At 43.7% G+C, this 22,084-nt stretch overlaps 1 protein-coding gene across 3 annotated transcripts in view; it reads left to right on the plus strand.

The window, feature by feature from the left end:
* Positions 1 to 19,961, plus strand: part of LOC117533698 (nuclear receptor subfamily 6 group A member 1-A-like) — a 93,660-nt gene extending 73,699 nt beyond the window's left edge. The window contains exons 3-11 of one of the 3 annotated variants that reach the window (XR_004567092.1): positions 6,386 to 6,616; positions 7,596 to 7,651; positions 8,237 to 8,397; positions 9,195 to 9,425; positions 9,720 to 9,974; positions 11,244 to 11,365; positions 11,832 to 11,984; positions 17,815 to 17,936; positions 18,524 to 19,961. Coding sequence is in view for 2 of the 3 variants with exons in the window: in XM_034197597.1 (XP_034053488.1) it covers positions 6,386 to 6,616; positions 7,596 to 7,651; positions 8,237 to 8,397; positions 9,195 to 9,425; positions 9,720 to 9,974; positions 11,244 to 11,365; positions 11,832 to 11,984; positions 15,116 to 15,201 (1,295 nt within the window). In the remaining variant the exon portion in view is untranslated. Of the gene's footprint in view, positions 1 to 6,385; positions 6,617 to 7,595; positions 7,652 to 8,236; positions 8,398 to 9,194; positions 9,426 to 9,719; positions 9,975 to 11,243; positions 11,366 to 11,831; positions 11,985 to 15,115 lie in introns of all 3 variants that reach the window. The other 2 variants (XM_034197597.1, XM_034197598.1) reach the window with 2 other exon arrangements.
* Positions 19,962 to 22,084: the final 2,123 nt, after the last annotated feature.

The following is a 22,084-nucleotide window of genomic DNA, read 5'->3' on the forward strand; positions in this document are numbered from 1 at the left end:
AGCCTGAGACTTTTCTGATGATAGAACAGTGTCAGTCACCTCTAATGTGTTGTCGTCCCGCCGTGTGCTCTCAAGAGTCAACAGTAGCAAGGCCAGTTATTTGATTGTGAGGTCTTCCTCTGAGTCGCCTTAACCTCTGTGCTGTAGAGTCCCCAAAATAGTCACATTGTAATCTCAGGATGGCCCCCCTGCGTGACGCCCATTGTCTCCGTACAGTGAGGCGGCAGCACATTTAAACCTCACACCATTTAAATGTTAATCTGTCTCTGGGCTTAAGAAGTCCTCAATTCACCATTCATTATCTGGTAGAGGCTTTATGCCATGCACACCCCCACCTACTTCTAATTACTGTTAGTACATGAACCCTGCAGCCTGCTACGAACCCCCCCATCTGGGAGGCTTAGCTCTCAGCTCAGTCACATGCTTCTGATGAGCTGGATCTTTAAATGATATACACATAAAAACTCTAATCCTGCTCATTTGAATATGAAAGACAATGTTACTTTGGCCTGTTTATTGTCTCAACATTGTGTCTTCAATCAGCGGTACGTGGCCATTTCAACCTTTTGACAATAGGCCCAATATCAGTTTACCTCCTGTCCCGTGAGATAAGCACTATCATCTGAGGGGGGGGCTCTTCAGCTGCTTTATTGACCCCCTTTAAAAGGTTAACGAATCACAACATTTAACATCAACATATATTTTTCTGTTGAGAACATAGACAGTACAAAACGTGCATTTAGCATCTGAGATCAGTCAGAAGGTTTAAAATGTTGATGTGAGTTGAAACTTGCTGAAGAAGATCCAAATGGAACAAAGCTTGAGGGAAAACTATCATGCATTTGTCAGTTCACACATTCATAACAACATTATATTTGAACCATTTGATCACATGCTGCTAAACACACAGCACCTGCATTGAAACTCAATGTCATCTTCAGCTAAAGTAAAGAAAATTGTATAATATGAAATGTTACTTTCATAAAATTACAATTAACAGCGGTATAACACTTTCTTTGGAGCAGAAAATGGCACATGAAATGTCACCAAAAGAAGCATGTTTCAACCACAGTGTGGACCAATGTGAATTTGCTATTGTATGATAGCGCAGCATGATTCACCTGGCCAGTCCTCGAGTGTGAGCGTTCTCCACACTGAAGGACTAATCCTTCAGTCAGTTATAGGGGGGGTGGAACACAGTCAGTGAGGAAACCTGTCTGCCTTCATTAGTGACTTGGAACAACAGAATCACATGGCAGGGCAAAGGTCGTGTGTGTGTGTGTGTGTGTGTGTGTGTGTGTGTGTGTGTGTGTGTGTGTGTGTGTGTGTGTGTGTGTGTGTGTGTGTGTGTGTGTTGTGTGTGTGTGTGTGTGTGTGTGTGTGTGTGTGTGTGTGTGTGTGTGTGTGTGTGTGTGTGTGTGGTGTGTGTGTGTGTGTGTGTGTGTGTGTGTGTTGGTGTGTGTGTGTGTGTGTGTGTGTGTGTGTGTGTGTGTGTGTGTGTGTGTGTGTGTGTGTGTTTACAGACGAGTTACATTAATCAGATGTCCAGGTTAATCTGGGGCTCAGTACTAACTGCTGGACCGCAGCCTCAGACCTGTTATGTCTACTGCATTGCTCTGCGGCCGCTCATGTGCCAGCTCCTTATGAGCTGCTGTCCAACACATGCCCAGTATCACTTGTGTTTATCACGACAACCACCTTTCTTCAGAAGAACATCACATCCAGCAACCAGTGGTGCTGCCTGAGGCTTTATCTCCTTTCTTTAAAACAATCACTATAGCTTGATGAGTCCCTTTGTTCCACCAAAATGATCACATACTGGCTATAGACTCCTTTCCTATGACCAGTACTCAAGTGTGACTTTATTTAGTTGTTTTCCTTTGAGTCAGATTTAAGGTCCTTTATTGCACCAGAAAGTGAGTACCGTCAGAGCCCTATCTGTACTTCTTTTTCATATATGTTACTTATTCAGTCTGTCGTTCAAGCTCTCCAACCAACATTCATAAAGATCATTTGATGAGTCTTCTTTAGTTTCTGATGATGTTCTGATCAGCAAGGCGAAGTTGTTACTGTTATCTGACTGCAATAAGGTTGTTTTTGAGGCGAGCATACATTTAAAACATTTGTTTAGATCCCTGTTGATTTCATGTATTCTTCAGTCACATCCAACGGCTGTCCCAGCCCTGTAGCATAGGAGCAGTCCAGCTGGTGTCATGTTTCCATCACTGCCCATAGAGCTGGAGCAGATAAATAGCGTGACTGCTGCACAGTCATTTGTCCCAGGAATGAATGCCGCTGGTAACCTTTCCCACTAAAGACAAAAGCCAGATGTTGGTGGGTTTTCTGACCAGTAGGAAATGGGCTTGAGTGTTCTTTAAAGAATAAAGAGCACAAGTGTTACATCATTCTAGTTATTTAATGTTTGATATTTACGCACTATATGGCAGGAGTTTGCCTGCTCACCTAAAGGGACAAAGGGAGAGTGTTGAAACGAAGAGACAGCTGAGGACGAGGATGCGCTGCAGCCTTCTCTCACTCACTGAACATTGGGGGCTTTGGACCCATCAGCCATGTCTGCTTGTGCCCCTCCTGTAAGCACTTCATCCAACAAGTTTTGGTTTACTTGTTTTATTGAACATGTCTTAACAACATCGAGAGCAGAACATCACACGTCTTTATTTCCCTAAAAAAAAGACGTGACCCCTAAGACCCTAACTAATTCCTCTGAGGGGAATCCTGCCTCATAACATGAGATGTTAGCTCTTTGCTTTTTGGGACCAGACTGAGGCATAAGCAGGGCTTTAAAAGAAGAAAAACAACATCCAACTCCATTTGAAAAACAAAACTGTTTTATTTATTTTTATTTTAAGTGACTAAAATAAGTGAAATATCCCCAAATGTTGTATTTTCCTCCCTAGAACAAACATACCAGGCTCAATGTCGAGAATTAAAACAAGACATTAACTTAAAGGGGACCTATTATGCAAAATGCACTTTTATGTCTTTTATACATAAATGTGTCCCCGGTGCGTCGGGGAACTCACAAAGTGTCAGAAAACAAAACCCTCTCTCTTTTCCTCTGTACCCACATCTCTAAAAAAGAAAAAAGGGGGATCCTAACAAGCAGATCCAGAATTTTCGCTCCTATAACGTCATTGGCGACATCCTGCCGACGTGACACGTCCCAACCTATCGTCTCTGGCACACGTGACACGTCCCAACCTATATTCTCCAGCACACGTGACACGTCCCAACCTATCGTCTCCGGCACACGTGACACGTCCCAACCTATATTCTCCAGCACACGTGACACGTCCCAACCTATATTCTCCAGCACACATGACACGTCCCAACCTATATTCTCCGGCACACGTGACACGTCCCAACCTATCGTCTCCGGCACACGTGACACGTCCCAACCTATATTCTCCAGCACATGTGATACGTCCCAACCTATATTCTCCAGCACACATGACATGTCCCAACCTATATTCTCCGGCACACGTGACACGTCCCAACCTATATTCTCCAGCACACGTGACACGTCCCAACCTATATTCTCCAGCACACGTGACACGTCCCAACCTATATTCTCCAGCACACGTGACACGTCCCAACCTATATTCTCCAGCACATGTGATACGTCCCAACCTATATTCTCCAGCACACATGACATGTCCCAACCTATATTCTCCGGCACACGTGACACGTCCCAACCTATATTCTCCAGCACACGTGACACGTCCCAACCTATATTCTCCGGCACACGTGACACGTCCCAACCTATCGTCTCCGGCACACGTGACACGTCCCAACCTATATTCTCCAGCACATGTGATACGTCCCAACCTATATTCTCCAGCACACATGACATGTCCCAACCTATATTCTCCGGCACACGTGACACGTCCCAACCTATATTCTCCAGCACACGTGACACGTCCCAACCTATATTCTCCAGCACACGTGACACGTCCCAACCTATCGTCACAGTGCAGCTGTGTGTCTGTGTATTCAGCAGGATGTCTGCTGGAGGCTTAGAGTAAAGTTGTTATATATATAATACATATAATGGCACTGTTCTCACGGTAAACACTTAAGAAAGAACATGTCAAGCTATGTGATGTATCAGAAACAATGCACGGCGTGTTTTGGGAGTAATATGCTGTGTTTACATTAGCAAGCGTGCTAACACTCAGAGCTAGCCATGGAGCTAACGCTGTAGGCTACTGGAGAGAATATGTTTAACGTAATGTCCTTGTGGTAAACCCTGCGAGACCCTGAGAAACCCTGAGAGAAAGGTTTGAGCTCCATACTGTTTCAGAAATAAAGCTTGGTTAGTGGTTAGGAGCATAACATGGCATTTAATCACCGCAGCGTTTAGCTGAGCTTCTCCCGTTAGCAAGGGAAAGCTGCGTGACTCTACTAAGGAGCGTGGCTAGCAGAATCAGCCGGTTTGCAACAGGGCTTCAAAAGAGGGGTATGAGCAGTATGAGGCAGGCATGGCTACAATGGGTGATCTGTTTGGTATTTTAAGCAAAAAACTTCAGACATGTTTTGTATAGGTATGGCCCTACAATATATGTTTCCAATATAGCATGATAGGTCCACTTTAAGTGTCTCACCTCAGACTGTTTCGTCCTCATGCACCTTCACATTGTTTGTGATTTATTGATTATTAGCTTTGGTTCAAGGTTTTATTATTTTGATATCCCATTAAATGATCCCTGCCCCACAAAGGCTCTGTCTGACCTGTACCTGATGAAGCTGCCGTTAAGGATTATTGCAATCTATTTATTCTTTTAAAATTCCTATTTCATGCAACCAACATTGCAAATGCTGTATTTGCTCAGGACTTCCTATTAGAGTGGGAGAACCTTTAAAGAAACTGACTCTTAGGAATCATATTGGACATGTATCAGTCCAACCTGATCCCAGATCAGCGGCAGGCCACATTCCTGCTTTAGCCTGTCTTTGCACTGCAAGGCTATTCTCTGTAACCATGGCGTCCAACCCATCTGCTCTCAGCGGCTGTCAGCAAGGGGGCGGGGGTTTGTGTGTGTGTGTGTGTGTGTGTGTGTGTGTGTGTGTGTGTGTGTGTGTGTGTGTGTGTGTGTGTGTGTGTGTGTGTGTGTGTGTGTGTGTGTGTGTGTGTGTGTGTGTGTGTGTGTGTGTGTGTGTGTGTGTGTGTGTGTGTGTGTGTGTGTGTGTGTGTGTGTGTGTGTGTGTGTGTGTGTGTGGTGTGTGTGTGTGTGTGTGTGTGTGTGTGTGTGTGTGTGTGGTGTGTGTGTGTGTGTGTGTGTGTGTGTGTGTGTGTGTGTGTGTGTGGTGTGTGTGTGTGTGTGTGTGTGTTTGTGTGTATATGCGCTCCCACTTAATTGAGTTTGATCATGTGCGGTATGTAGCCTGGAGGTAGATGGGGATTAGGGAAGATTTCCAGCAGCTCTCTCACTTTGCTGTCTTAACAGTATGAGAGCACCTTCATGATTAGTACAGTAGCTTCATGAAGAAGGTCCTCAGTCTCTCTTTGATCCCCTCGCACACGTACGGTCTCCCATACATCCAACGTCTTTATTAAATCACTTTCGTTTTTTCTTGTTTCGAAGGTCTCATTTCCAGCCTTTATAAACCCGCAACACATACAGTGTCATTTCTAGTACTTGGTTCAGGACACTTTGTGCCACAGGACCACTTCCTCAGGTCTTTAAATATGCCCTCACATGTGTTCCACGTTACAGCTCTAATATATTACTGTCCGACCAACTTTTCACAATTTGGAGTGATCAGCAGAAAGTGTGTTTTTGGCAAACAGAAGGCTAATAATTGAGAGAGCGCCTGTGTGGAACATCCAGGCCAAGACAGGCCTGGAGGCGTTTAAGGGAAAAAACAAGAGACCAATTGTAAGAACAGGTTTTAGGACATTTTAAAAGTACTAAATGGATTGATAATCAATACCCTGAATTGAATGTCGCAAATTGATTGATATAGCAAATATGAGCAACATTTGAGATGAACAGGTCTGAGGTCTCTGCAGAAAGAGGCCTCTTCATGTGATACTGCTGTTGTTCGAGGAGAGAAAGGAGACACTGTAAACAAATCAGTGGTGTGGTTTCAGCTCGCTGCTGAATAAAACATACACAAGACGTCTCCCTCCTGCTGCCTGTTACACCTCCACTTTCACAAAATGAGAGTTGGGGCTTAAGAACTCTTTGGATTATCCAGCGCCTGGCTAGTGCTTAAGCCCCAACCGCCCCCATGATCTCAATTAAAAACGTGTGCCTCCAGCGAGGTTTTTGCACCCACTTTTTTCACGATGTGGAGGAATTAGTGTTAAGAAGTGGTTCTAAATGTCTCCTTTCCTTTTTTCTGTTGTGTGTCTCTGCAGATGATCCAGCTGACCAACGTACTTGCCTTATCTGTGGAGACCGTGCCACAGGCCTGCACTATGGCATCATCTCCTGTGAGGGCTGCAAGGGCTTCTTCAAGAGGAGCATCTGCAACAAGCGTGTGTACCGCTGCAGCCGCGACAAGAACTGCGAGATGTCACGCAAGCAGCGCAACCGCTGCCAGTACTGCCGCCTGCTCAAGTGTCTGCAGATGGGGATGAACCGCAAAGGTAACGGGTGGACACGTCACATATTTTAACCCTATGGTGGCTCCACCTATTAAAAATGAAGATGATTATGAGAATTTCCTATTTTATATTTTCACATTTTTGGTTACATGTTGTTTATGGATGACAATAATGTGAAAACGCCAGCAATTATACATGTCTACATATCATGAACATGAACCTTTCCTTCTTCTAAATGATTAAATGAAAGGGTGGTAATGGTTTGATAGATTCTATTTGAATGTTTTAAAACATTTGCTTGGTTGTATTTATTAAACGCTTGAGTCTCTGTCAATGTTCCAAAATGTAATTGTGAGTAAAACAGGGGTCATGTGCTGCAACCTGTCATGTTCAGGAACAGACCTGACCAAGTCCTCTTCTGGGGTAATTCCTGCTACAATTGACAACCAATTGATATTTTACATTTTTGAAAACTATAACTTTGTGATTAGCTTTTTGATAATCTACATCAATCTTTTCAGTAACTCTAAATACACTAAATTAACAATATGTGTAGTTAAGAAAACTTCAAACATAACTTGTGCATGCAGGGCAATAAGAGAGGAAGTCCCCGAATGACTCTCAGGACAGAGACGGGTTCATCTCAGGTACCACGCTGCCCCCTTGTGGATGCTGGTTGTAAATAACCCTTCAGTGCTGCTTCAGCCTGATGGCCTAATTTCAACCATTTATTCTTCAAATACTGTGATGAAAGCAGGCATGTCCTGACACTTGAAATACATTTAACTCCTTGCTTCTAATAAACCAATCCCATGTCAAGAAAAAAACCTCTCTACCTGCCGAACAAAAACAAAAAGTTAAGTTGGAACAAAAGTGAAAAAGGACCAAAACAAAATATGAAGCAAAGCCCTGTGGGATCAGTTTCAGCCACTAGGTAGAGCTCTGACACTAACCCTGATCCGTGGTGTGTTCATGGACCACGTGTAGATTGAGATTTCTGCTCTTTGTTTTTGTCATGCAGCAATCAGAGAGGATGGCATGCCAGGAGGGAGGAACAAAAGCATCGGGCCTGTTCAGGTACATCATCACTGAATACCAGAAATGTTGTTTTTGTGACATTCACTGACCTTCCGCCGGCTAAGAGTCAGTCTATACATGTTATTGTGGCTCAGTCCCAGAGTTGGCTCACTCACCATGAATGCATTGAAAAACGCCCGCTTCCATTAAATGACTGCTTTATCTCCGAGTCCTAATGGAAGCAGGACCTCTGTCATTTATATGGAATGAATTGCCGTTTCACTGTGTGCTGAATGATAGCAATGGAAGTGTCTCGACCCCAGCTGCAGATACAAGACACCACATTTTCTGGCATGCTAATGCCTTTCAAAATGCCTTTGTCTATTTTCTCCCTTCATGGACCGGCAAGGATCATATTATTTTAGTTGTGTGTTTATCAATCAGATACACACACACAATTTGCTTTCTTTCTTTCCTTTCTTTTTTCCTTTTCTACCTTCCTGTTTCACTGTGTCCTTGCTTCTCAACATTTGAGTGAAAAGCAGTCAATGCTGATCAATTCAACTAGGACACGGCTTTCCTTTGCTTGAGGATGTGCTGTAAGCTCCATGAGCTCACATCTCTTTGTGTGTGTTTGTGTTTCAGATCACAGAGGAGGAGATAGAGCGGATCATGTCGGGGCAGGAGTTCAAGGAGGACGTCCCGGAGCACACCTGGGGCAACAACGGAGACAGTGACCACAGCTCGCCCAGCAACGGAGCGTCGGAGGGCAACCAGCCGTCCCCCGCCTCCACCCTGTCCTCCAAGTGAGTCGCTCATATCGTCCTCTCAGCGCCGAGCGCCAGCACTCACCCCATTATTGAGATAATGAGCCGGCCCTGACAGTCTAACACCTCTTTCCCATCGCAGCCAGACTTTAGTTAAAGTAAGTAATCAGCTGAAGAATGCCTGAATGTGCAGCTCCTCGACGCACAGATGATAGCAAACACAAAGAACTTTCTGCTATCTGCTTTTCTTGCTATGGTACGAGTGCATTGTCTATCTGCAATCATCAAGGACAGATATTGTCTAGCTACTTGCATGACTGTATTTATTTTAGTCTCCTTTAGTATAAACACAAGGTTTATCACCGTAGCCACACAGCCTGAGAGCTATTCAGAAGAATTCTTGAATTATCAAATTAAATCTGAGCAGAAATAAACAACAATTACAGAATGCATGTGCTTGGTATGCAGGTACAACGTGAAATGCAATGTTTTGTCTTCAAGTGTTGAAGGGAGTGGAGCTCCACCAAAGTGTTAAAGTTTAGGAAGTTTAAAGAGTCAGTCTGTATGTCCGGTACGTAGTGTCGGCGATATCTCAACAAGACCATTAGATAAATGAAGTAGAAGTTAAAAATAAAAACCAACTGCCGGTAAATGCATCTGATATCCCAACACTAATGCTTGAAATGTACGGAGATGTAAAAGGTCTCTTAACGTGAATTAGCACAAAAGGGTGATTAAACATATCGATCTCAGGGAAGGATGGTAAAGGCTATTTCACAAAATGTACGATTATTCCTTTCAAGTGTGTCTGACCTCTGACCTTTGTGTGCATCCAGCCGCTCTGTGGAGATGAACGGCTACACGGCGGCCCTCAGAGACCAGTACATCAACAACTCCATGTCCACACACTACCAGCTTCTGCCCCACCTGTTCAGCTACGCCGCGCAGTCGGGCCTGCTGGCCCCCCAGCCCCGCAGCCTCTACCCCCAGTCCCACCCCCTGGTGCTGCAGCTGGTGGCCGCTGAAGACCTGGCCCCCCTGGCAACCCCCATGCTCATAGAAGACGGGTGAGTCAACGCAGACGCAACAAATCATGCTCTCGCCCCCTCACTACAATGCAACACAGATCAGGGAATCCAGAACGTGTTGTTAGTGTGGTGACTTACAATATGACCTGCATCATGTTAGAGCAGGGTTCTCCAAACTATGGCCCGTCGTCCATTTTGAAATGGCCTTCAGCAAATAGTCTAATGGAATATGGCCCACACCTGAAGCTTGGGCCACTAGGATCTATTTTCCACAACAAACCAGTATTTTGAATTGTCTTGCTGAGTTCTTACCTGCCCTCTGGTGTCTGACAGGTACAAAGTGACCCAGGTGGAGCTGTTCGCTCTGCTGTGCCGCCTGGCAGACGAGCTGCTCTTCCGCCAGATCTCCTGGATCAAGAAGCTGCCGTTCTTCTGCGAGCTCTCCATAGAGGACTACACCTGCCTGCTGAGCTCCACCTGGCAGGAGCTCATCCTGCTCTCCTGCCTCACCATCTACAGCGCACAGATCTTTGGAGACCTGGCCGACGTCACCGCCAAGTACACGCCGTCTGACGACGAGCTGCAGGGGTGAGTGGCAGGAAGCTGTGGATAGATGTTCTATAAACTCAGGTCTCATAACTCTGCCACAAAGGAGACAGCCCAGTTATCATGGTTTGAATGAGTGTGATAACCAACACAGTATAATAGTGGACAAAGTTACTGTTTACCCTAAAAGCCATTTTTAAAAGTAACATTTAAATCTCAAATTCCAAGGTGGTGTCTTTTAAATGTCTTGTCAGTCTATAACACCAAGGTATTCATTTTTAAATGATACAAGCAGAAAACCTTCATAGGCTCAAAACATTTTCTTTGCTACTTTTGCATGAAAAATAACTTATTTTGATAGAATTTTCAATTATGCCAACTTTAAATCCATCATGCAGTAACATATTGATAAGTAACTGAATCAATGTCCCTAATTCATAGGTGTTGGTAATATCTCCGTAAAGGGATTCAGGTCTCCTGCCTGTGGTGGCTAGTGCACCATAACACAACAGAGTATTACTTGCTATGTTTAGCCTCTGGGAGCCAATATTTCACTCGTAAGAAAGGTGGATGAAAGATAATAATAAAAAGCAGTCCTGTGAAAGGCGAGTTTCCCCTCTTTATGAGTATCTCCAGGCGTTTGATGTCTCCCTTATCACGGCAGGGAAAGTATTGTAGTTGGCTGAGGGCCAGTGGAGTGGTCTGTGAACGGGGGGGGCCTCCTCAGGACAGGGCTGTGGCTAGCACCGTCTAACATGTGAAATACATGCATGTCCCACGCCGGGCAGAAAAGGATGAGTGGGGGTTTGCATCTGTGTAAATCACACCAGAATGATCTGACCTCATGACACACACTCTGCTAATATACGGTGCTTCTCTGCGGCTGCAGTCGACTCGCCTGTAGTTTAGGAGGGAATATCTGATTTACAGAGACACGTTTGTGAGAGGCAGAGAGACAGGGCATTGGGCTTTGATGAGTGGAATTACACTTTGTGAACCTTTTCTAACTCCTTTAAACAGCTGTGGGATTAGCAAGATGTTTGTTAAGCACTTTCAGAAGATCTGACGTATTCCCTCCCTTATTCTTTCCGTGTTCATTGGAGCATAGCAGTTTAAGATAATGGGGCTTGAGGGATTTAAAAAGTTTTGGCAGTGGATTTAAATGTGAATGATATGGTTATTCTATGTATCCTACTAAAACCCAGTCTATCTTCCTCATCCAGAGGGACAAACCCTAAGCATCTTGATATCAATGTTCCTCACCGCTACGTATTCCCAGCATAATGAGCCGGTCTGTGTGTGACTCCTCAGATTCAGCGAGGACGGGATGGAGGTGATGGAGAGGTTGATTTATCTCTTCCGCAAGTTCCACCAGCTGAAGATCAGTAATGAGGAGTATGCCTGCATGAAAGCCATCAACTTCCTCAACCAAGGTAACAATCTGATTTGACAGAGCTCAAGCTTGTATTAACCCTAACAGTACTCTTAACATAAAGCTTTAACTATGTAGCACTTTTCATACAGCAGGCAGTTCAAAGTGCTTTAACAACATAGCACAGATTACACATTAAAAGAGAGAAGAAGAAACCCCCCTCAGATCAGACAGACCTTTCTGGAAACATGGACACATCATATCACATTTGAACAGTTTGGGAGACAAGGGGGTAAAAGGTATGATAATACAATTCAATAAATAATGACCCCTCAGAAAAATGAAGGAAGGCATAAGACAAAATGAAAAGATACAGTAAAATATAAAAACCTGTAAAATAATAATAAAACGTTGTAATAGTTATAACAAAGGTTAAAGAGGAAATGTAGCTAATAAAAGTTTTAAATAAATAAAAGAGGTAGAAACCTCTAAATAAATCAAAGCTGACCTCACATTTTTATCCGCAGATATCCGAGGACTGTCCAACACCTCGCAGCTGGAGCAGCTCAACAAGCGCTACTGGTACGTGTGTCAGGACTACACGGAGTACAAGTACCCGCACCAGCCCAAACGCTTCCCCGAGATTATGATGTGTCTCCCGGAGATCCGCTGCATCGCAGGTGAGGCTCCTGAGAGCTGGATAGATCTTCAGTGCTTCTATAGTCCTTAACTCTAATATGGTGGACTGGAAGACCTGAAAGCGCCACGTAGAGGCCAAATAGTTACATTTAAAGGATTTATGTTCATTTAAAAGCAATACATTTTTGTTATGGTGTTTTGCTTAAGAGTTGACATGAGCGTTTACTAAATTGCATAATTTGAATGATCTGGTACATCTGAATATCACCTGGCCAATCCCAGCACATCATTAGGTGCAGGCCAGCCCGTTATCTAGCGTGTCCTGGATGAGTAGTGGGAGATGACCTGAGAGAATCAGAATGACCTTCTGCACCAGATACACATCTCATACTTTTGTATGTATTATTATGGTCTTATTAATGTATTGTATGAAGTGACTATCAGAGCGTTCATGCACAATAATCAATAACTAATCTTTTGTGATTGTTCTGTGTTGTTCTTGCATCTGTTGAAAATGTTTATGAACATAACGGAACATTCCAAATGTATATTTTTTAGGGCCGGGACTTTAACGCGTTAATTAAGATTAATTAATTACACAAAAATTAACGCGTTAAAAAAATTAACGCATTTTAATCGCACTTATTTTTGCACCGCGGAACGTTTCTCACTGGATGAGTTTCAGGCGTACCGATTATACTGGAGCACCAACTAACGTTCATGACTTCAGACAACAACAAACCACAGTGAACAACAGTGGGAAATGTTGTTTTAAAAAACGGACGGTTGGAAGCGTCGATAAGAGCACGGTTGTGTGCAAATTATTCAAAAAGGAATTCGCATATCACCGCAGCACATCAAGCCTCAAGTATCACCTCAATGCAAAACATATAGCAGCTAGCGTGGACGTTAGCCTCTTTTATCGCGTTCACACCAAAAAGAGCCGGTACTAAAATTAGTTCATGAGAACCTTTTTACCCCCACGAAAGTCCCTGCTAGAGAGCAGAGAGCTGCTAGAGAGCAGGGACTTTCGTGCGGCTCTCTTGTGAGAAAAGAGCTATATTTCTGATTGGCTGGGCGGATTGCAAACCACGCCCCGTAAAACTCCCAAAAAGTTTTGTGAAGCCGCCATTTTATTATCCTCGCATTAGCATTATTAGCATTAGCATTAGCCCAGCGCAGAAACGCAGAGAGACTAATTTATGGCAACACAAAATAAAACATGGGAGCGGTGGAGATGAGGAGGTGTCGGCGTTCTGGCGATTTACTCGGAAGGCTGCTGGGACTCCCAGCAGCTTCTACTGAAGCCAGTCCCCAACTCCGGGGACTTCCGGCCGGGGACTCCGGGTGGCAGTATACGGCGTGAAGTGGTTTGCGGCCTGCCAGTAAACCCAAAGCAGAAGAAGAACAAGTGACGTCAGCGGCTTCATTTGCCTACGGAGCGTCCACACAGCAGCGTGCGTTGACGCTTGGAGGTGGGCGTATCTGAAGCTTGGGGATTTTTTGCGAGCAACGCGACCAACAACCAATCACATGAATCTCCCGCCCCCGACATACAAAGCAATAGCAATGTTAAAACGAAGTAAACTGGATATAAAATCCCCAAACAGGCGAAACCCTACCAGTTTCACCCACTGTCTCTGCCACCTCCCTCCATGCCTCGCTCCTCCGGTTTGTATCCCGGTAGATGAACAGAGACTGATCATACAGCACCGGGTGATTCACTACCGCTATAATGAATTTTCCCTCCATTTTTTTTAATATGAGGAAATGACCTGCGTAGTCTCTCCCAGCATACACGCGGTTTGATTGGCTAGCGCTTGTACTGGCAGATTTGCATAAATGGGATTTCATTGGCTGACTCCTCCGTCGAGGCGTCAAAAGTTGAACATTGCTCAACTTTTGACGCCAGCTACGCCAGCAACGCTCCACGTCGCTTCCCCCGATGCAGTTCGGCTAAAAGTGACGTCACCCCATTCAAAGTGAATGGGCAGAAGCGTTGGAAGCTTCAACGCACGCCGCTGTGTGGACGGGCCGTCATCCTCCCTCAGGGATTTATTCCAGTGTGAACGCGATCTGTATTTAGTTCATGCGAACTAAAGAGTTCACATGAACTAAATTCACATGAACCTTTGTGGGAAAAGTACTGCAGTGTGAATGCGCCTAATGGTATACTAAAATCCATGTGAAAAAAATTGCTTCTCACTGTTCTTAGGTCAAATATTTATATGCGATTAAAAATGCGATTAATTTCGATTAATTAATTACAAAGCCTCTAATTAATTAGATTAATTTTTTTAATCGAGTCCCGGCCCTAATATTTTTGTATAGATGTTGCAATTGTACAAAACTCTGGCAATACATTGTCATTATGGTCATGCTTATAAAGCTAATTACATTGAGAACCCTGGGCCAGTATAAGCTCCAAACCGTTTTGTTTTTAAAAAGAGAAAACCGAAAAAACATTGAAATGAAAAGCAGGATGAAAAAAGCTACCAGGCTGTAACTCTGTGTTATGGAACTGTCAGCTGTGATGACCAAAGGAATGATCCTGCTCACCCATCACTGCCAAAGGAGTCACAATGTGATTCCTTTATTTGTCCCACAATGAGGAAGTGTGCTCCAGCAGCAGAAGTATAGTGCAGATACAGTGAAGATAATACACTTACATATTACAAAGTCAATAAATGGCTAAACTAGCACATGTTATTTGCCGATTGTAAATAAATTGAGTGAAAATAAATACAGCTTGAATTGCGCAAGGGTATATTGCACAGTGACCCCCCCACCACACGGTTTGGAGCTTATACTGGCATAGGGGTCTCCCACGTCCTCACTTCAAACCTCATCCATTCTGTGTCCCTGCATCTGAGGGAGTGTTAGCTAACAGGCTGAACATGCGTTGGCTTTGGGACCTATTCAAACGTACCTGCTCATTCAAACGATGCACTAAATGTTGATATCTTTAAATTGGTGAAAACAGTATGCCGTCTCTGCTCTGTGGTCCGTGAGGCTGGCCCTCTGTGGTCCGTGAGGCTGACCCTCTGTGGTCCGTGAGGCTGGCCCTCTGTGGTCCGTGAGGCTGACCCACTGTGGTCCGTGAGGCTGACCCTCTGTGGTCCGTGAGGCTGACCCTCTGTGGTCCGTGAGGCTGACCCTCTGTTGTTTGCAGGGAAGCTGGTGAACGTCCCCCTGGAGCAGCTCCCCCTCCTGTTCAAAGCAGTCTTGCACTCCTGCAAATCCAGCCTGAGCAGCTAGAGGAGCGCCCCCCCACCCTGCGGGACCGCCTCCTCCGGAAACTAGACACCCCCCCCTGACCCTCCGAGGCGAGGGACTGGTCTCCCCTCTTGTGAATGTGACAAGCAGCTAGTTTGTTTTTTGTAACTTTTTTCTTTCTATATTTATTACTCGACAGAGCTGAATGTATGCTGATTTACACTGTGCACATGCTTCTGTACAAAACAAATGCTCGTAGATGCATTGGTCTTTGGAGTTTACAAGTGTGTATCCAGTTTGCTCAATGTGTCAGTGTTGCTATTGTTAGAGCTAGACTTTAAAAGAGTTTATTTTATTCAGACGGGGGCGGATAGACATATGTGACGAGTGTTTGAGAATACCTCAGGGAAATGTTGTTCAGGTACCTTTTCTTTCTGTTAGATGAAGAGTTCCCTGGTCAAAAACCAATTCCCCCAATCAGATACTGAGTGTCCACGGGAGCTGCATAATCAAAGATTGAACCAGTGTTTAGCTTCACTGAAAAGGCAAAAGTTGAGCTTCTATCTGCATGGACTCAGTCATCCTGCTCCATGGGAGGCGGTCGTGTCAGTTTAACATTCCATGGGTTAAGGTGACAGTTGGATCTGCGGGTTCTTTATTGAAAAAAGGAGCATACGGGTATTTTTTACAATCATAGACTGGGGATGTAAGGCTTTATTGTGGGGAAGGGGATTGTAGTTAGGTTTGCTGTTTTTAGTTGTATTGTTTTCCCTTTTTGACCAAAGTGTTATGCAATGCTTTTTTCCCCACTGATGGGTTGGGGGCTAATAGCTCCACAAAAAAGATTTCTTATCAATGAAGGATCAGGATAAGAAATGAATCAATCTGTGTCAGAGGGGAGACCCCCTGCTGGGCAGACGAGCGTGTTGCCGGATTTCATTCTAAATGCTGCTAAACATGCACAAATTCTTGTGCACACATATATGCATAGAGCAGATGTGATGAGATTGTATTTCCCTCCGATTCTTTCAGACGGCTTGTTTTCCGTCTGCTCCCTTCAGTGCCAGGACCTTGATGCATTGTAGCCTCGACAAACTATTTAGGGTTCTCTGTTGGGTTAAAGGGGAAGTTTGTGAAATCTTGGATTTGACTAATTATTCAGAACAAAGCAAAGGTCAGAGAGCCAATGCTTGGTGTTTTGAACAGGTAGAGATCTTCATGGGTCAAATAAGTCAACCTGACCTACTAGAACCAAAATGGAAGTGACAACAAACACTTGGCGTAGAATGCTAGCTTCTGTTAGCTCATCCAGCTTCAAACCCAGATTAAAAACCACTGGTCCGTTCAAAAGTCTCATTGGGCAGTTTTAGAGGAACTTGGACTGTTTTCGGGTCTTGTCAGGTCCAATCAAACTTTTGCACAGACCCAAGACCAGAATCAGTTAAAGTTGGACCGGATCCAGATCCAAGAAGCCCTAGAACGTGTGGAGCTGAGCTTCAGGTCCGATTGTTTATTGGCTAAGGTTGGCCAAAAGACCAATAACCTTAATGAACTGTCTAATAAAAGTTTGCAGATGATCAGTTTAAAGGATGCATCTTCTGGCAGTGTCTCACTGGGGTCGAGGTTCAGAGTTGAAGTGACTTTCCTCTGGCTTCCATACCCTCTGTGACAGATATGCACATTGTTTAAGCCATATAGGAAATGGTCTTTTATTTTTGAAGTATGAGATGATAATTTCAAGCCGCCTGAGGCGTCTCCTTGACTCCTCGGGTTCTTTGTCATTTCATGATGTACGAACAATTTGAAATGCATCTTTGCATCTCTCTTTTTTTGCACATGACGGTGGGGTTCGGAGACCTTGACCTTTGACCCTGGCCCATGCCCGCCATGCCATGTTCCTCTCTCAGGTCCCTGCAGACCTGAATCTAAACAGGGTAAAGTTAGTGTTATGTATTGCATTCGGGAGTTCCTCAGTGACCATGCTGGTGTACTTCTAGTAGATGTAGATGTAGGTTCCAGGACATTGTAGGTCCTAAGTAGAAAAGTGTTCCCCCCCCCCTTCATTCAGTGGATGCAGTTTGAAGATTAGACCTGCAGGGGGAGTTTTCCTCTGGGTGTGGGTGATGGACGGAGAGGTGCCTCCTGCAGCCCCTTCTCATCTTTTGATTTTTATACAGTGTCATGTTCCTTTTTAGTTATGATGTTAATGTTTTGGATTTTTGTAGTTTTTCACATATTCATTGTCTTTTGTGTGGACAGGGCAGTGAAGACAGCCCTTGTCATTTTCTAAATTTTGAATGAATGCTTAACTTTTTTTGGACATGATTTCTAGTAACTGATTCCTTTGTCCACCGTATTTTATGAAATGGTGATATACAGGCCATGTGAGCCATGTCTCACATGGACTTGACATCTTATGTATTTTGAATCATTTTACAATGCAAAAGTGATGCTTTGGAGCCATCTGTGGTTCCAAACCTGAATTAAATTACACTAATGTTCTACCACCTGGATTCTAAGAGCAGCTAAGACGGGTGTGGACAATATTTCTCTCACTATTTAGTCAAATGTGCATCATGCATCACACAGGCTTCTGAGGTTTAAGGGTCATTTCACCTAAATGACACAACGCATTCAATATGTTTTCACCTTCAGGTTTAGTTTGACCTGCCATCTTCTCTACAAATGGATGGTGTATGGAATTGAGCTTGTTTTGGGCTGGAAGCAGAAACTGGCAGACCAACACCTCCAAATCTAACCGCCAGGTTAAACTGCCGGTAAGTGAGAAAGTATTTGAGTGTCCATGTCTTTTGTTGAATTGAACCTAAAAACCACATAATCTCAGGGATATCTTCTTTATGTAAAAGAAAGTCTGTGCGATGCGATGTATCTTCAAAACAGAACCAGCTCCCCCAGACATCCTCCTCCACTGTTGGGAATACGGCTTCAGTTTAGTTTCAAAAGTTGAAATAAATATCAGGTGTTGGTGTCAGACTGTGAGAGCTGCCACTGTGGCTTCACGCTGTAGCAGGGTGGTCACTTCATCTCAAAGTAACTGTAGGAATGCTGACCATCAGAGTGCTGAGATCTGACAGTGGAAGAGGATATGGAGGGGGGTCTTTCTTTAATGTACAGCTGTGACTTCCTACCTGTCATATTTTGAAACACGTGCTGAAGAAGTCTTCTTTTTTATTTTCTGTATTGTTTTTTGCAGTCGAGGGATATGTCCTTTGCAATTTATCTACTGAAACTACCTCTTTATTTGTCATCATGTTACTTACTTTCAAATAGATGCATTTGTTGTCTTATTTATTGGTTTCATTGCACCAATGTTCTATTATTGCTGTCTCTTTTGTCCACACAGTGACCTCTCAGATGAATGAAACGCTCGGATACCTGTTTTCTTAATGTTTATTTTTTGTAATGTGTAAACATGTTGCCTCATAATCCTCTCTACCTCAGATTGGCCTGCTGTCAGCAGCTTTATCTCCTCTGACCTCTGGCTGTCTCTCATCCTCTACCTCTCCTCTCTTTTTTCATTCATTTCATGTCAAATTAGCGTCATCTTTATTTCACTTTAGCCCTGTTAATCGTAAGTCCAATACCAATGATGAAAGAATGACTGTCAGTGTTCTGATGAAGCATGGCATAATGCATTCTTGTTGCAGCAACCAGTGCTTTATTTTGTGTTGACTTTTTCCGAAAACGCCTTGGTACCCTGTGAATGGCTGTTATTCCTCTGTGCTCCATGATTGTTCATTGGTAAGAAAAACATGGAGTGCTAGCTGTTTCATATCAGACTCGGTCAATGCAGCTAGTGCGGGATCATCCACCGTGTTTACGCGCCTCGCTCGCTGCGGCACGGGACTACAGATAACCGTCTTATCTCTGGGGTTGGACATGGATGGCTTTTGAACAAATGCTGCCAGCCTAAATGACTGATGTGTGACGTCATGACTCCCAACTATTGTAATAATCTTCCCAACATTCTGGGTCAGATTTGCATTTTTGCAAAGATAAGATGCAGGTTGTAAAGGAGCACGTTAAAGGCATACTTCAACCCTAAAATGACAGTCTCTGTCAATGACCCGCCCCCTGTTACCTTGCATTGATGAAGAAAGTCTCTCACATGCCTCCACTGTGAAGGAAAAAGCCAGTCTTGATGAATGAAAGTAAATAGGGTAAGAGCTGAATTCAACAACAGCCTAACAAACAAGTACATTATTTTAATCAATTTATTTGGCTGCTGAGGTCAGGGAGGACCCATCATCCAGCTGTCCTATAACAGGCCAGTTCGGCAAAGCCACATGTCCAGCCCCCCCACGTCAGAACTGTCAGAAACCTGAGAAGAGGAGCTCTGCAGCACTCGGTTACAGAAAGAGCTTGTCATTGTTGAATGTTTCGATACGAAGTCATGACATTCATAATGTTCAGCAACAAGCATTTAGTTGCTGCATACTATCACAGCTCTTACTATGACCATGCGCTCCAAAGCTCCTCTGTTCAGACCCTGCTGTCAGGTCTGAGCCCCCTGCCCCGCTGGAGTCCAGCGGGGCAGCAGCACACGAGGAGAGAGGGTGGGAGAAGTCAAGAACAATCGTGACATATCTCAGGGAAGAAAGAGATTCACACACCGTCATCACCTGTGAACAGACAATTGAAATGCTTTTCTCTTCAGAAATCTCTTGTCTGCTATTGTTACTTTAACTACCTGTTAAGAATGTGATCCATTACGTATTAAAAGCATGTTTAGAATGTGTTAGAACTTGAAACCAAATAAATGTGGACGTTATGCAAATGTACTTGGACTGGCCTCCATTTTTCTGTCCATCTTTGACTTTGATACGCAGAGAGCAGCAGGTGATGACCTGTGCGAAGCATGTTTATCGGTTCCTTACAGGCAGTGCTTAAGAGCTTCACGTTGTGCCGTCCGGAGAGTGTCCCTGACCCGCTGCTCAGCAAACACAATGAGTTATTCATGGGAAGATAATCTCATTCAAATAGACACAAAGTGTGTTTCCACCTGTGAGGCAGTGATCTGTTTTAAACATGCCAAATGAACTCCTGTACTAGCAACAACAACAAGCTGCAGTTCAATAAGACACATACTTTTGCCCAAAACGACTTACAATTAAAACCATAAAGATTCAAACTTCTAACAATAAGGATGTGCAGATATATTCACATGTATATCAAATATTTTGCTGATTTTATTCATTAATTGTAGCATTCCCTGATATAAAAATACTTTCCATTCAACCATCCAATCTTTGACTGTATCTGCATTTCTTTTGCACAAATGCTGCCAGCCTAAATGACTGATATGTAACGTCATGACACCCAACTATTGTAATCATCTTCCCAACATTCTGGGTCATATTTTATCTTTTGCAACTTTGAATTTCATTGTGTGTGTTGTAAAATAAATATTCAAATGCAAAGTCCATACAGAATACCATATTGACCAACATGAAACAGTTGACTGGTCAATTTGTCCACAGATAACTTGTGCTGCTTTTTTAATACTTACATTTTTATTTAAGCTGGCAATAGTTAATATTTTTGCATAGTCAAGTCCCATCAAAATACCCAAATGAACTATAAATGTATCCATGTCCTCAGTGTGTGTTCGAAGCCCTACAGCTCCATAACTGAACCAAAAACCATTACATTCACATGGGTGAGAATGAGTTGCATTAGGTGTTCCTACACATCCTTTAGTGCAGCGTTTCTCAAAGTGTGGGGCGTCTCACAGAGATGTGATAGGTGGGTCGCAAAATACAAAATATATATATATTATTTTTTTTTAAAAAGCGACCATGAAATGAAAGCGACCCTCTACCACACAAAACAACACCTGTAAATAACCCAATTTGTGTTCTTTGAAATTGAAAAGGATATTGCATTGTGTTTGTTACTTTCGTTGCAGTTGTATGTCTTAAGTGTAATTTGGCATGCTTTTAGTTTGAAGGCGAGTTTACGCTGTTGACAGTTGTTGTTATGGAAACAAGAAACGTTTCACAGCGGGCGGAACTTGTCATAAAGTCCGCGATAATAAAGCCCACCCATTTAGAGGGAAGATATGATTGGTCAATTGTACTGTCATTTCACATTACTCTCTCGTTGAGTTACTATAGCTGGCCCTCTGTGAATTCATAGCTGGACGTCCAATCAGCTCCTGTCTTCACCTCGCAGAGCAACCTGATCTCACCAGAATGCGTGACCCCACCACGACCCCTTAACACCGCATTGCTGCACCTTTCACACCAGAGCTTTTCCCTTTCTAGCTCCGAGCGGGAGCTTTTCTGGGTCAGCTCCGGTTTCCCTTTTCTGCTCCCGCTCTGTTCACACCGCCCAGAGCTGCCGCTGCTGCGTCATGACGTCACTGTTTACGTGCATGCTTCATAAAATCCAAACTGCGCGGAAATCCCTCACATCGACAACAACAACAATGGCCGATTGTATTGAAGCGCTGTTCGCTTTGGTTATCCTCGTACGAAACGAAATGGAAGGCATCGGACGACTTTACAAGGGACTACTTTACAAGGGACGACTTTACAAGGGACGACTTTACTTGGAACTTTACAAACATCACATGCGAAATGCAAGACTTCTTTGTGGTCTTCAGCACATGCCCGGCGCCGTGGGAGGGACATTCTTGCCCTCCCACAATAAACACGATTTTTATTATTTATAAAAATGTAAAAATATATATATTTTTTTTATTATAAATAAACTGTGAACTTTTATGCTACGATGTATGTGATGTCAGATAGAAACTAAAACAAAAAAATCGCAGGCTACGTCAAATAAATTCATGTGTCTGTTGTGATTTGTGATTTGTCCACATTTAAAGACCAATCACAGCGTCACACTCTGCCGCCAATTCTGAATTTGTTTATTGTTGATTGTGCATTCTGTAGAC

The sequence above is a fragment of the Gymnodraco acuticeps genome, unplaced genomic scaffold (assembly GCF_902827175.1).
Source record: "Gymnodraco acuticeps unplaced genomic scaffold, fGymAcu1.1, whole genome shotgun sequence".
In the NCBI taxonomy this organism is placed as follows: domain Eukaryota; kingdom Metazoa; phylum Chordata; class Actinopteri; order Perciformes; family Bathydraconidae; genus Gymnodraco; species Gymnodraco acuticeps.